The sequence below is a fragment of the Scyliorhinus canicula genome, chromosome 15 (genome assembly GCF_902713615.1).
Source record: "Scyliorhinus canicula chromosome 15, sScyCan1.1, whole genome shotgun sequence".
Taxonomy (NCBI): domain Eukaryota; kingdom Metazoa; phylum Chordata; class Chondrichthyes; order Carcharhiniformes; family Scyliorhinidae; genus Scyliorhinus; species Scyliorhinus canicula.
Genome location: NC_052160.1, coordinates 88,549,276 through 88,562,384, shown reverse-complemented (window position 1 = coordinate 88,562,384; position 13,109 = coordinate 88,549,276). Strand labels below are relative to the sequence as shown.

The 13,109-nt window shown below is 49.6% G+C and overlaps 1 protein-coding gene across 1 annotated transcript in view; it reads right to left on the bottom strand.

Moving 5' to 3' along the window:
• LOC119978252 (AT-rich interactive domain-containing protein 2-like) overlaps positions 1–13,109 on the bottom strand; it is a 346,118-nt gene that overhangs the window by 93,834 nt on the left and 239,175 nt on the right. Inside the window, exons 10-11 of the mRNA XM_038819734.1 lie at positions 12,405–12,614; positions 1,215–1,376 (exon numbers count right to left, since the gene is read on the bottom strand). Of these exons, the coding sequence (XP_038675662.1) occupies positions 1,215–1,376; positions 12,405–12,614 (372 nt within the window). The remainder of the gene's footprint in view (positions 1–1,214; positions 1,377–12,404; positions 12,615–13,109) is intronic.

Below are 13,109 nucleotides of genomic sequence, written 5' to 3'. Positions count from 1 at the left end.
ACTGCAGTATTGTCTGAAAATGCAGCATAAATGCTCATATTAAAAACCTTTAACAAGATATTCCACCAGACTTGGAACATTTGGCAGTGAAATTTTGCAATTTAAGGCTGGAAAGAAAATTAAAAAAAAAAATGTTCATCCCATAGTAAAGGCTTGAATCACTCAAAATGGAAACAGTGATAATCATGTGCTGGAACATTACATTCTCTTCTGGTTGCTAATCTGCAAAAAGTGACCTTAGAAACAAGAAAAATAAAACAAATTCCAGATATCCAACGATCGATAAGAGTTAAGAATAGTATTCAAATCCAGTAAAAAGGACTTGACTTCCGGTGGTGGCCATGGAGGACTAGTTCACACATTTGACAGCTCAGCTTCCGCCTGGGAAGGACTTTTGGTCCTTTCTCTCCCTTTTTTTCCGGATTTCATTGGATGAATCGGTGGAGAGTGAGACGGTGAGAAGAAATCCCCCTCCAGTGGATGGAGAATTGGACCAGAAGTGGCCGTGTAAGATGACAAATTTCTACAAGAAAGACGCGAGCAGAGCTGGCAATGTGGAAAGCATGGCGGAGATGGCATAGTGGTCAACGGAGCAGTTGGTCAAGTTTTTTTGAAAATTGCTTCACCAAGCATAAAGAGGACACGCTGGACCCGATCAAGGTTTCGATTGATCAGGTGGTGCAGAATCAGAAAAAATGACTTTGCTGAGAGCTGGAGACAGGATTCAGTAGCTAAAAAAAATCTATAACTAATTAGTAAAGGGAGTCCAAGGAGTTCACTGTATGGAAAGAAGAGAACATGACACAAGCTTCAGAATCTATAAGTGAGAGAGACAGGAGTTGATGGACATATGGGATTAAGTAAACACCCAATTGTGGAATAAAATAGCACTTTCAGATGATCAGGTGATTGAAGTTGGAACTCAAGTCAATTTCTGAGGTCAACCATTGCTACCCAACTATAGCATTGATTGAGATCAGCAAATGATACATCACCTCAACCTCGTGCAATATCTAAATAAGACACAGATAATTGCAGCTATTTTTGACTGGATTCAGACAAATAATAGGATGATCAAAAATGGGTACCCGCTTGCACCAGGTGGCGATTAAATCATTAAAGCTTGCACACATTCTTCATTTCACAAATTTCACCCAAATTAATTAAATTCTACTTTGACAAGCAATATGATGAGGTTGAATTGAATACCAGACCTGTTACAGGTGTGCTCTGGTTTGAAATATTCTCTGTTGTGGCTGACCGACTGGCGTCAGATGTTTGCTGAAGAGTGTTCTGCTGTTCTACTAACTTAACTGCTGCTAGTGCATCGGGAGGAAAGTTCTGCATGTCCACAGACACGAGGCAAACGAGCTGATCTGAAAATTAAAAAAAAGACACATGATGTCTCAAATATTACAACTGACAAAGAGCAGGACTTCCGGTGGCAGCTATGAAGGAGTAGGTCGCACATTTGGTGGCTCCCACTCGGGTCGGAACTTTGGACCTTTTTCCCCCCCCCCCCCCGATTATTTTTTTTGTGTCGGATCTGAAGTGGAAAATTGATGTTGGACGCAATTGTGAAGAGGAATCCTACATCAGTGCATGGAGAAGCGGACGTGGAGTGCTCGCAAAGGAAGAAATAGATGAACGGAGAAGGCTTGGGCTGAGGCTGCAATGGGAGAAAGCATGCCCGACGACCGGACTTCTGCCTTGACGACCCAGCAGTCGACGGAGCAGTTGATGCAGTTTATACAGGAGGGCTTCGCCAAGCAGAAACACGAATGCTTGGACCCCATTAAGGAGTAAATTGCGTGACTGGAACTCAGACAGGATGCTCAAGATCGGGCACCAGAAAGTGGAGAAGGCACTGACTGAACAGGAGGAGCACCAAGCTGCAGAGGAGTTGGAGGTGGGAATGTTGAGAGACCAACAGAAAAGGCTCCAGGAGAAGGTGGAGGATCTAGAGAACAGGTCCTGCTGGTAGAACCAGAGAATTGTGGGTCTTCCGGAAGGATCCGAAGGAACGGACGCAGAGGCATACATAGCGGCTATGTTTGAGAAACTACTGGGGGAGGGGATGTTCTCCCCACCCTTGGAAATGGAGAGGGCGCATAGAGCGCTAACAAGGAAGACGCCCCGAGAGCAATGGTGGTGGGATTCCATGGGTACCTGGACAAGGAGTGCATTCTACGTTGGGCCAGGCAGACACGGAGCTGCAAATGGGAGAACAGTGTCCTGCGCATATATCAGGATCTGAGCGTGGACGTAGCCAGGAGAAGAGCAGGGTTTGATAAAATCGGCACATCTTTAGGTTACGTATGAAGAGTGACATTTCTACTTCGAATCACCCGAGGAAGTGATGGACTTCGCCAGAAGGGAAGGGTTGATATCAGAATGAGGTGCTTGGACTGAACTTTGCTGCAGTTCTCATGTGTTCCTTTTGGTTCTCTTTTCAGTTATTTTTTTAAAAAAAAGAAAAGTTTTTGTCTTTGGATGTTACTTGTAATGCCTTTTGTATTGAGCTGGGGTCTGCAGAGGAGCTGCTTGAATTAAAATTTGCATTTGCACTGATGGAGGATGGAGGTGTGAATGTTAAATCTTCTTTTTGATTTTCTTTGCGTGATCCTTTTGGGCAATTGGGTTGGGATTGTTTACGTTTGCATATGTGTGTCCGCCGAGGCCTAACCAGGCTGATCACATGTAGGAGGGCTAAATGGGCCGGTTAAGAGGGCACGCATGTTTGTGCATTTGAGGGGACTGAAGGCGGACGTGGCAATGTTGCAGGAGACGCACCTTAGAGTAACTGATCAGATTAGATTAAGGAAGGGATGGGTCGGACAGTATTTCACTCGGGGCTGGACTCTCAGACTAGAGGGGTCACGATCCTGATTAATAAGCGAGAAGCGAGTGTCATTGAAACAGGAAGAATAGTACAGTGGATGTGGGGGGTCGATACATAACGGTCAGTGGAAAGCTGGAAGGGCTGCCGGTGGTACTCGTGAATGTGCACCCGCCAAATTGGGATGATGTGGAGTTCATAAGGAGGATGTTGGGGAAGATTCCGGACCTGGATTCGCATAAGCTGGTTACGCCCGGGGGAGGGGGAGGGAAGAGAGAGAAAGAGAGACTTCAACACAGTCATTAACCCAGGGCGAGACCGATCTAGCTCAAGGACAGGTAGGGTGCCGGCAATGGCAAAGGTGGGTGGGGGGGTGAACAGGGCTTTACTGACGGGGGTAGTGGACACTGAATACTCATCGATCACAATTTTGGATCATGCCCTGCACTGGGTTGACCTACAGGTGAGCAAGGAGAGTAGCCAGCGCCCACACTGGAGGCTGGACGGGGACGTTTAGCTGATGAGGTGGTGTGTGGGCAGCTGACAAAATGTATCCAGAACTATCTGGAAGTCAACTACACGGGGGAAGTTTCGGCTATGGTGGTCTGGGAGGCGCTGAAGGCGGTGGTTAGAGGGGTGCTGATATCGATACGGGCCCACAGGGAGAAGGCAGACAGAGCAGAGATGGACCAACTGATAAAAGGAAATACTACAGGTCGACAGGAGGTACGCGGAGACCCCAGAGGCAGGGCTTCTAAGGGAACAACGGAGCCTACAGGCAGAGTTTAGCTTGTTAACTACAGGGAAGGCAGTAGAGCAGCTGAGGAAGGAGGGGGGGGGGGGGGGAATCTATGAAAATGGGGAGAAGGCCAGTAGAATGCTTGCACAGCAGCTTAGAAAGTGAGAGACGGCTAGGGAGATTTGGAAAGTAAGGGACAGAGATGGGAACCAGGTCGGAGATTCAGCTGGGGTCAATAAGGCGTTCGAGGAATTCTACACTGTATGAGTCGGAACCCCCAGCTGGGCCGGAGGACATGAGGCAATTCTTAGGGGGGCTGAAGTTCCCGAAGGTTGATGAAGACTTGGTGGAAGGGCTAGGGGCCCCGATCGGGTTGGAAAAGATAGCGGATGGGCTGAAGGTCATGCAGTTGGGTAAAGCCCCGGGACCGGATGAGTACCCGTGGAGTTTTACAAAAAGTTCTCTGGGATGCTGGGGCCACTGCTGATGAGGACATTTAATAAAGCTAGGGAGAGAGGGGGCTGCCCCCGACGATGTCACAGGCCACTATCTCATTGATCCTGAAGCGGGATAAGGACCCGGGAGCTATAAAGGTCCTACAGACCGATCTCCCTACCAAATGTAGACGCCAAATTGTTGGCGAAGATCTTGTCTTCAAGGATTGAGGACTGCGTTCCGGACACGATTGGGGAGGACCAGACGAGAGTTGTTAAGGGTAGGCAGTTGCCGACCAACGTAAGAAGGCTGTTGAATCATGATGCCCCCCCTTCCCCCCCCCCCGAGGGTAAGGACATCTAGGTAGTGGTCGCAATGGACGCAGAGAAGGCAGGTGGAATGGGATTATCTGTGGGAGGTATTGGGGCGGTTTGGATTTGGACAGGGCTGCTGTATCAGGCGCCCGTGGCGAGTGTTCGGACGAACAGGCTGACATTGGGCTCTTAGGCTGCACCGGGGGACGAGGTAGGGATGTCCCCTCTCCCCGCTGTTGTTCGCACTCGCCATAGAACCACTGGCAATTGCGTTGAGAGCCTCAAAGGGCTGGAAGGGACTGCTCCGGGGAGGAGTGGAACACAGAGTCTCGCTATATGCGGACGATCTGCTCCTATATGTGTCGGGCCCATTGGAAAGGATGGAAGAAATTATGGGAAGTCTGGGGGATTTTAGCCGGTTTTCGGGTGATAAATTGAACACTGGGAAAAGCGAGATGTTCGCGATCCAGGCAAGGAGGCAGGAGAGACGATTAGGGGAGCTGCCGTTTAGAGTGGTAGGGAGAAGCTTTCGGTACCAAGGCATCCAGGTAACGCGGGAATGGGAACGGCTGCACAAACTTAATCTGACCCGACTAGTAGACCAAATGAAGGAGGATTTTAGGAGGTGGGACGTGCTCCCGTTGTCAGTGGCTGGGAGGGTACAGACAGTGAAAATGACGGTACTCCCGAGATTCCTGTTTGTGTTTCAGTGTCTCCCCATCTTTATTCCTCAGTCCTCTTTTAAACAGGTCAACAAAGTGATCTCGGGCTTTGTATAGGCGGGTAAAACCCCGCTAGTTAAAAAGGGGACATTAGACTTCCGGTGGCGGCCATGAGGGAGTAGGTCGCACATTTGGTGGCCCCCGTTTCGTTCGGACTTTTGGACCTATTCCCCTGACTTTTTTGCGCTTTTGAGCGCGGAACTGGAAAGCAATAGTACTCAGGCACTGGACCTATACAGAATTGTATGGACCGAAGAAGCCGGAGGGACCGTAAACAGCAGAAGTGGTCGAGTAAGGGCATAGTGGAGGCTGAGAGAGAGACCAGCATGGCTAGTGTTCACAGCAAAGAGCCGACAGCCCAGCCCACAATGGAGCAGCTGCTGCAGACTATGCAGGAGGGCTTTTTGGCTTTGAAGCGTGACAACTTGGAGCCGCTTCAGAAGTCGATTGATCGGATGGGAAAAAGGCTGGATGATCAGGCTGAGAAGCTCCAGCAGTTGGAGAAGTCAGTGGAGGAGCAGGTTGACTTTCAAACGGTGGCAGATGTGGAAATTCAGAGGCTAAGGGACCAGCAAAAAGTGCGTTTGGAAAGGCTGGAGGACCTGGACAACAGATATCGCCGGCAGAACGTGAGAATCGTGGGCCTCCCGGAGGGGGCAGAGGGGCTAGATGCTGCCGCATATGTAGAGGGTATGTTTCAGAAGTTGCTGGGGAACGAGGTGTTCCCACGCCCACTGGTGGTGGATGGGGCACACAGAGTGCAGGTGAGGCAGCCGCGACAAGGGTACCCCACGAGCGATGGTGGTACACTTTCACAGGTACCTGGACAAGGAACGGGTGCTGCAATGGGCAAAGGGCACACAAAGCTGTATTTGGGACAATACCACCCTCATTGTGTACCAGGATTTGAGCGCTCAGGTGACCAGGAGGAGGAGAGGCTACAGGAAGGTGAAGGAGATACTGTATAAAAACAAGGTGAAATTCGGGCTGCTATTTCCGGCGTGAATGTAGGTTACGTATAAGGGTCAGCACCACTATTTCGAGGAACCCGAAGAGACGATGGACTTCGTTAAGAAGCAAGGGTTGGCCCTGAGCGGAGGACGTTTTGGACTCATGTTAGAGTTTTTAAGTATATGTGTCTCTCCCGTTTTGGGATGTATCTTTTTTTGTGTGGTTGTTTTTTGCGTGCTCTTTGCGTGGTTTACCTGAATGTTTACTGTTTGGACTCTTTGCTTAGTTGGAGTTTGGCTGGGGGGGGGAATTAATAAAGAAAACAGTTAAAAGGGTTGGGTTAAAATGGATGCTTCAGGGGAACTTTGTGCAATTTTTGTTCTGTGTCTGTATGGGAAGGACTGAAGAGTGCCTGTTATTTCTTATCTTTTTTTTCTTGTTTAACTTTAATTGTGCTATTGTGGGGGTTGTTTATGACTTGTATAGTGTGATTGCTTAAGTAGGGCTGATCTGGGGAAGTGTTGTGGAGGGGTCGGGGGGGGGGGGGGGGAGAAGAGGTGACTGGGAACAATCGGTGGGAGACGGGCTGGAGCCGAGGCTGGGACTCCCAGGCTAGCTGAGTGCAGCTAGTTAACGGGAGCCGAGGTGGGGGGTGTCCATATAATTATATTAGGGCAGGGGTTAGGTGATAGGATGGTGTTGCTTGGGGGGGGGGGTTGCTTGGGGGGGGGAAAGAGAGGAGGATAGAGTTGTTGTTCTACTGACGGGGAGGGGAACTGGGCATGGTAACAGTGAGGAGGTCATGGGTGGAGCCGGGCAGGAGGAAGCGCGACACATGGCTGGGGGGCTGGCCAAGGAAAGGGTATGGCTGATCGGCAAAGGGGGGGGGCAAAGTGCCCTCCCAACCAGGCTGATTACCTGGAACGTTAGAGGGTTAAACGGGCCAGTGAAGAGGGCGCGTTTGTTTGCGCATCTGCGGGTTCTGAAGGCTAACATAGTCTTGTTGCAGGAGACGCACCTGAAAGTGGCAGACCAGGTTAGGTTAAGGAAGGGCTAGGTCAGTCAGGTCTTTCATTCGGGGCTTGATTCTAAGACGAGGGGGGGTTGCGATCCTGATTGATAAAAGGGTACAATTTGAGGAGGAGGAGGAGGGCACAGTCGTGGATGGGTGTTCGTTATGGTGAGGGGTAAGCTCGAAGGGGTGAGTGTAGTCCTGGTCAGTGTGTATGCCCCTAATTGAGACGATGTGGATTTTATTAGGAGGATGCTAGGGAAGATCCCCGACTTTGACTCGCGTAAGTTGATCATGGGCGGGGACTTTAATACGGTCCTGGACCCGAGCCTGGACCGGTCATGCTCAAGAACGGGCAGGTTGCCAGCGATGGCAAAAGAACTGAGAGGGTTCATGGAGCAAATGGGGGGAGAGCAGATCCGTGGAGATTTAGCCGGCCGACGGCGAGGGAGTTCTCGTACTACTCCTACGTCCACAAGGTGTATTCCCGAATTGACTACTTTGTTGTGAGTAGGGACCTGCTGGCCGGAATGGTGGGGGCAGAATATTCGGCAATTGCCATATCGGACCATGCTCCGCACTGAGTACACCTGCAGTTTTGTAAGGACAGCTTTCAGCGCACACCATGGAGGCTGGAAGTTGGACTACTCGCGGACGAGGCGGTGTGCAAGAGGCTGAGGAAATGCATGCAGAATTACCTGCAGGTGAACGGTACTGGAGAAGTCTCGGCAGCGGTGCTCTGTGAGGCACTGAAGGCAGTGGCGAGAGGGGAGCTGATTTGAATCCGGGCGTACAGGGACAGGACAGATAGAGCAGAGACAGACCGACTGATTAAGGAAATTCTACGGACGGACAGGAGTTACGTGGAATCCCCGAGGCCAGAGTTACTCAGGAAACGACAGAGGCTGCAGGCCAAATTTGGGGTGCTGACTACAGGCAAGGCTGTAGAGCAGCTTAGAAAGGTAAACGGTGCGATTTATGAGCATGGGGAGAAGGCCAGTAGAATGCTTGTGCAGCAACTGAGGAAGAGGGAAGCGGCTAGGGAAATAGGGGGGTAGTGGATGGGGAAGGCAATCTAGTGAGTGATCCAGCAGGGCTGAACAAGGTCTTTAGGGACTTTTATAGGCAGCTGTACACTTCGGAACCACCCGGGGGACCGGGAGGGATGAGGCGATTCTTGGACAGACTGACCTTCCCAAAAGTGGGGAGGGGGTTGGTGGACGGACTGGGGGCCCTGATCAGGATCGAAGAAGTGTTGGGGGGCCTGAAGGTCATGCAGTCGGGTAAAGCCGCGGGGCCGGACGGGTATCCGGTAGAGTTTTACAAAAAATTTCCCAGGATAGTGGGGCCGGTGGCTGGTCAGGGTCTTTAGCGAGGCAAGAGACAGAGGGAGTTTACCCCCCGACGATGTCGCAGGCCACCATCTCGCTCATTCTGAAATGGGATAAGGACCCGGAGGCCTGTGGGTCCTACTGGCCGATCTCTTTGATTAACGTAGACGCCAAGTTACTGGCCAAGATTTTGGCGACCAGAATTGAGGACTGTGTAACGGATGTAATTGTGGAGGACCAAACCGGGTTTGTAATGGGGAGGCAGCTGGTGGTCAACATAAGACGACTGCTCAACGTGATTATGATGCCCCCGGAGAGTAGGGAGGTAGAGATAGTGCTAGCCATGGATGCTGAAAAGGCTTTTGACCGGGTCGAGTGGGATTATCTGTGGGAGGTACTAGGACGGCTCGGGTTTGGGAGAGGAGTGGAACATAGAGTCTCGTTATACGCGGATGATCTGCTGTTATATGTATCGGACCCAATGGTGGGTCTCCAGATACAAACTGAACATGGCTAAGAGCGAGTTGTTTGTAATTCAGGCGAGAGGGCAGGAGAGTAGGCTGAAGGGGTTGCCGTTCAGGCTAGTGGGGGAGAGTTTCCGATATTTGGGGATTCAGGTGGCACGGGACTGGGGCAGGTTGCACAAGCTCAACCTGTCCCGACTGGTGGAACGAGTGAGGGAGGAGGTCCGGAGGTAGGATGCGCTCCCGCTGTCATTGGCAGGGAGGGTGCAGGCTGGTAAGATGACGATTCTCCTGCGGTTCTGGTTTGTTTTTCAGTGTCTCCCCATCTTTGTCCCGCGGTCCTTCTTTAAGAGGCTGAATAAAATTATTCTGGGATTTGTATGGGCAGGGAAGTCCCCCGCGGGTGAAGAGGGTGATGCTTGAAAGGAGCAGAGGAGAAGGGGGGCTGGCGTTGCCGAACTTCAGCAACTATTACTGGGCGGCCAACATAGCGATGATAAGGAAATGGATGATGGGTGCGGGGTCGGTTTGGGAGCGGATGGAGGCTGATTCGTGCAGGGGCACTAGCTTAGCAGCCCTGGTCACAGTGCCTCTGCCGCTTCCGCCGGCACGGTACTCCACCAGCCCGATAGTGGTGGCGGCTCTTTGGATCTGGGGCCAGTGGAGGAGGCATGTAGGGGATGTAAGAGCATTGATGTGGACCCCAATCTGCGGCAACCACCGATTTGCCCCAGGGAACATGGACGGGGGTATCGACTGTGAAGGAGGGCGAGGATTGTGAGGATGGGGGATCGGTTCCTGGAAGGGAGCTTTCCGAGCATGAGGGCGCTGGAGGAGAAGTTTGGGCTGACGAGAGGGAACGACTTTAGATACTTGCAGGTGAGGGATTTTGTATGCAGACTGGTGCCGTCCTTCCCACGTCTCCCACCGAAGGGGAGGCAGGACAGGGTAGGGGAGAGGTGGGAGAGGGTAGAGTTTCAGACGTCTACAAGGAGCTAATGAGAGCTGAGGATATGCAGACCGAGGACCTGAAGCTTAAGTGGGAGGAGAAGCTCGGAGGGGGAGCTGGAGAACGGTATTTGGGCAGAAATCCTGAGCAGAGTAAACACGACGGCAACATGCGCCAGGCTCGGCCTGATCCAGTTTAAGGTCTTGCACCGGGCCCATATGACGGTGGCCCAGATGAGTAAATTCTTCGGGCTGGAGGACAAGTGTGCTAGATGCACCAGAGGGCCGGCTAACCATGTACAAATGTTCTGGTTGTGCCCTAAACTCGGGGGGTATTGGCAGGGATTCGCAGATGTCATGTCCCGGGTGTTGAAAACTGGGATGGTAATGAGCCCGGAGGTGGCAATCTTTGGGGTTTCGGAGGACCCGGGAGTCCAGGAAGAGAGGGAGGCCGATGTTCTGGCCTTTGCTTCCCTGGTAGCCCGGCAACGAATACTGTTCGCATGGAGGGATTCAAAGCCCCCGAGGGCTGAGGTATGGCTATCTGACATGGTGAGCTTTCTTGGCCTGGAGAAAGTAAAGTTCGCCTTGAGGTTCGCTACTAGGGTTCGCCCGAAGGTGGCAGCCGTGCAGCTGGGGGAGGGCGGGCTGGCACTCCCAAACTTTAGTAATTATTACTGGGTGGCGAATATAGGTTTCGGAAGTGACAGAGAGCAGGGATCGAGAGGATGGGCGATATGTTTATACAAGGGAGCTTTCCCAGCTTGAGGGAACTGGAGGTGAAATATGAACTGACGGGAGGAAATGAATTTAGGTACCTGCAGGCACGAGACTTCCTACACAGGCAGGTCTCACCTTCCCGCTCCTACCACCAAGGGGTATACAGGACAGGGTAGTTTCCAGAGTGTGGGTGGGAGAAGGGAGGGTTTCGGATATTTATAAGGAACTTATGGGGTCAGAGGAAACACAGACTGAGGGGCTGAAACACAAATGGGAAGAGGAGTTAGGTGGAGAGATAGAGGACGGTCTCTGGGCAGATGCGTTGAACAGAGTCAACGCGTCCATAACATGTGCCAGGCTCAGCCTGATACAATTTAAGGTCGTTGACCGGGCCCACATGACAGTGGCCCGGATGAGCAGGTTCCTTGGGGTGGAAGATAGGTGCGCAAGGTGTGTGGGAGGACCGGCGAACCATGTTCATATGTTCTGGGCAATCCCGAAGCTTAGGGGTTCTGGCAGGGGTTTGCGGAGGTCATGTCCAAAGTACTGAAAACAAGGGTGGCGCCGAGTGCAGAGGTGGCAACTTTCGGAGTGTCGGAAGACCCGGGAATCCAGGAGGAGAAAGAGGCAGACGTTCTGGCGTTTGCTTCCCTGGTAGACCGGAGATGGATATTATTAGCTTGGAGGGACTCAAAGCCCCCGAAGTCAGAGACCTGGCTATCTGACATGGCTAGCTTTTCTGGGGAAAATCAACTTCACCCTGAGAGGGTCAATGTTCGAGTTCGTCCGGAGGTGGCAGCCGTTCGTTGACTTCTTTAGGGAAAATTAACCGTCAGCAGAAAGGGGCGTGGGGGTAGTTTAGTGTAGAGTAAGAGGTGGGACCTGTGAGGGGAAGACGGCTTTATATTTATGTGTACACTGTTTCTTTTGTTACTGTTATAAAACCATAAATACCTAAATAAAATGTTTATTAAAAAATATATTACAATTCATCTAACATTACTGCTGCAATCCCCAAGTGCTCTCAGTGTAGGTTGTCCAGTGAGACCAACAAATAAAGCAAATAGATGAGAGAGAATTTGAACAGTATCCTCCTGATCTCGCACCATAGATTCAGCAGAAATCTGAGATACTATGTAAGTAGATTTAGCTTTTTACACCTTTCCCCAAGGTGTCTGACAAATTGGGGCAGCTGATTAGGAGAATCCTGTGGAGATTCCAGGTGATGATATTTAAAGCAATATTGCAATTTATTAAATTTACTACAAAGTCATGCTTTGTCCCTTACACACTACCCCAAGGCTTAAAATAGATTTAAATTTGGACTGTACTGCAATCCATTTAAGATCCTTTAACAGATTTTAGGACATAAATGATACATAGCATTAATGAAATTATGATCCTCACGGCTGGATTTTTAATCCAGCAAAAAATATTTTTCTTGGCCAATACACAGGACAACGGGACCAATGCCTGTGGTGCGTTAACAGAAGTAAAGCACCAATGTTTGTAGTATTTAGTACATATTTTCCATGTGCTTTTATTTGCTCATTGCATTGCTCTTCATCATTACTGTCTCTGTTGTCAGTTGGTTTTAAAACCTTTCTATGTCCTTCCCATATCTCGCATTGAGCATTCAATTGAAATTCCTAATTTCTGCACAAATTGTGAATCGTAATACAATACAAAATTTATTGGCCCAGATTTCAAAAAGGAATGTAGGGGTCATGAAAGAAACTACAATTTCTGAAACAATTACACTACTGTACTGAGATTAGTATAGAGATAATGTCAGGGGTAGAGCATAGACTATTTATCAATAGAATTACAATGGGTAGGAAACACTTCTTTGACACTTTTATAAAAAGTATTCCAACTTACCAAAATCAGAGTGATTCTCTATAAAGGAAAAGCAGCATCCTAACTCACCGATACTTCTCTCCACTTTGATGATCTTGGTGCAGGTAACCTCTCCCAGGCTCGACAGCATATACAGAGCTTCCAGACTGGCCAGTAAGAGCAAGATATCTTGGAGAGACAAATGGTTCACAATCTCTCGATAGGATTCCTGTTCCACACACTCACAGATAATATCTACATTCTCCTCAATTTTACAAAGATTAGCCAAGATTTCCATTCCTAGAATCAAGAAAAAAAGAGTCAATCCTTTCAATGCAGAATAGCTTCACTTCTCAGAAATAGAAAAATATGAGAAACGGGTTAATTCAGGGATTATACACTTGTGCAAAGTCAAGATACAGAGGGCAAATTAATAAAAATAAAAATACTCCAGATGTTGGAAGTCTGAAATATCAATATAAAATGCTGGAAATATTTGGCAGGCCAGGCAATATCTGTGGCGGGATAAACAGAATTAACATTTCAGATGTGTGACCTTTTGTCAGAACCAAACGTGAAACATTAACTCTGTTTCTCTCTCCACAGTTGTTCTCTGAGCAGAATATTTCAAATTATTTATATAAGGTTTGGTCCAAGCATATCAATGACGGTTGGGAAATAATGATAATAACTGGTCATATTATTTCTCACAAAACCAGTTTACAAAGATTTCCTGCCTGATGGTCCATGTGTGCATTCATACACACCTCACTACTTTATTTTTCAGCAATAATT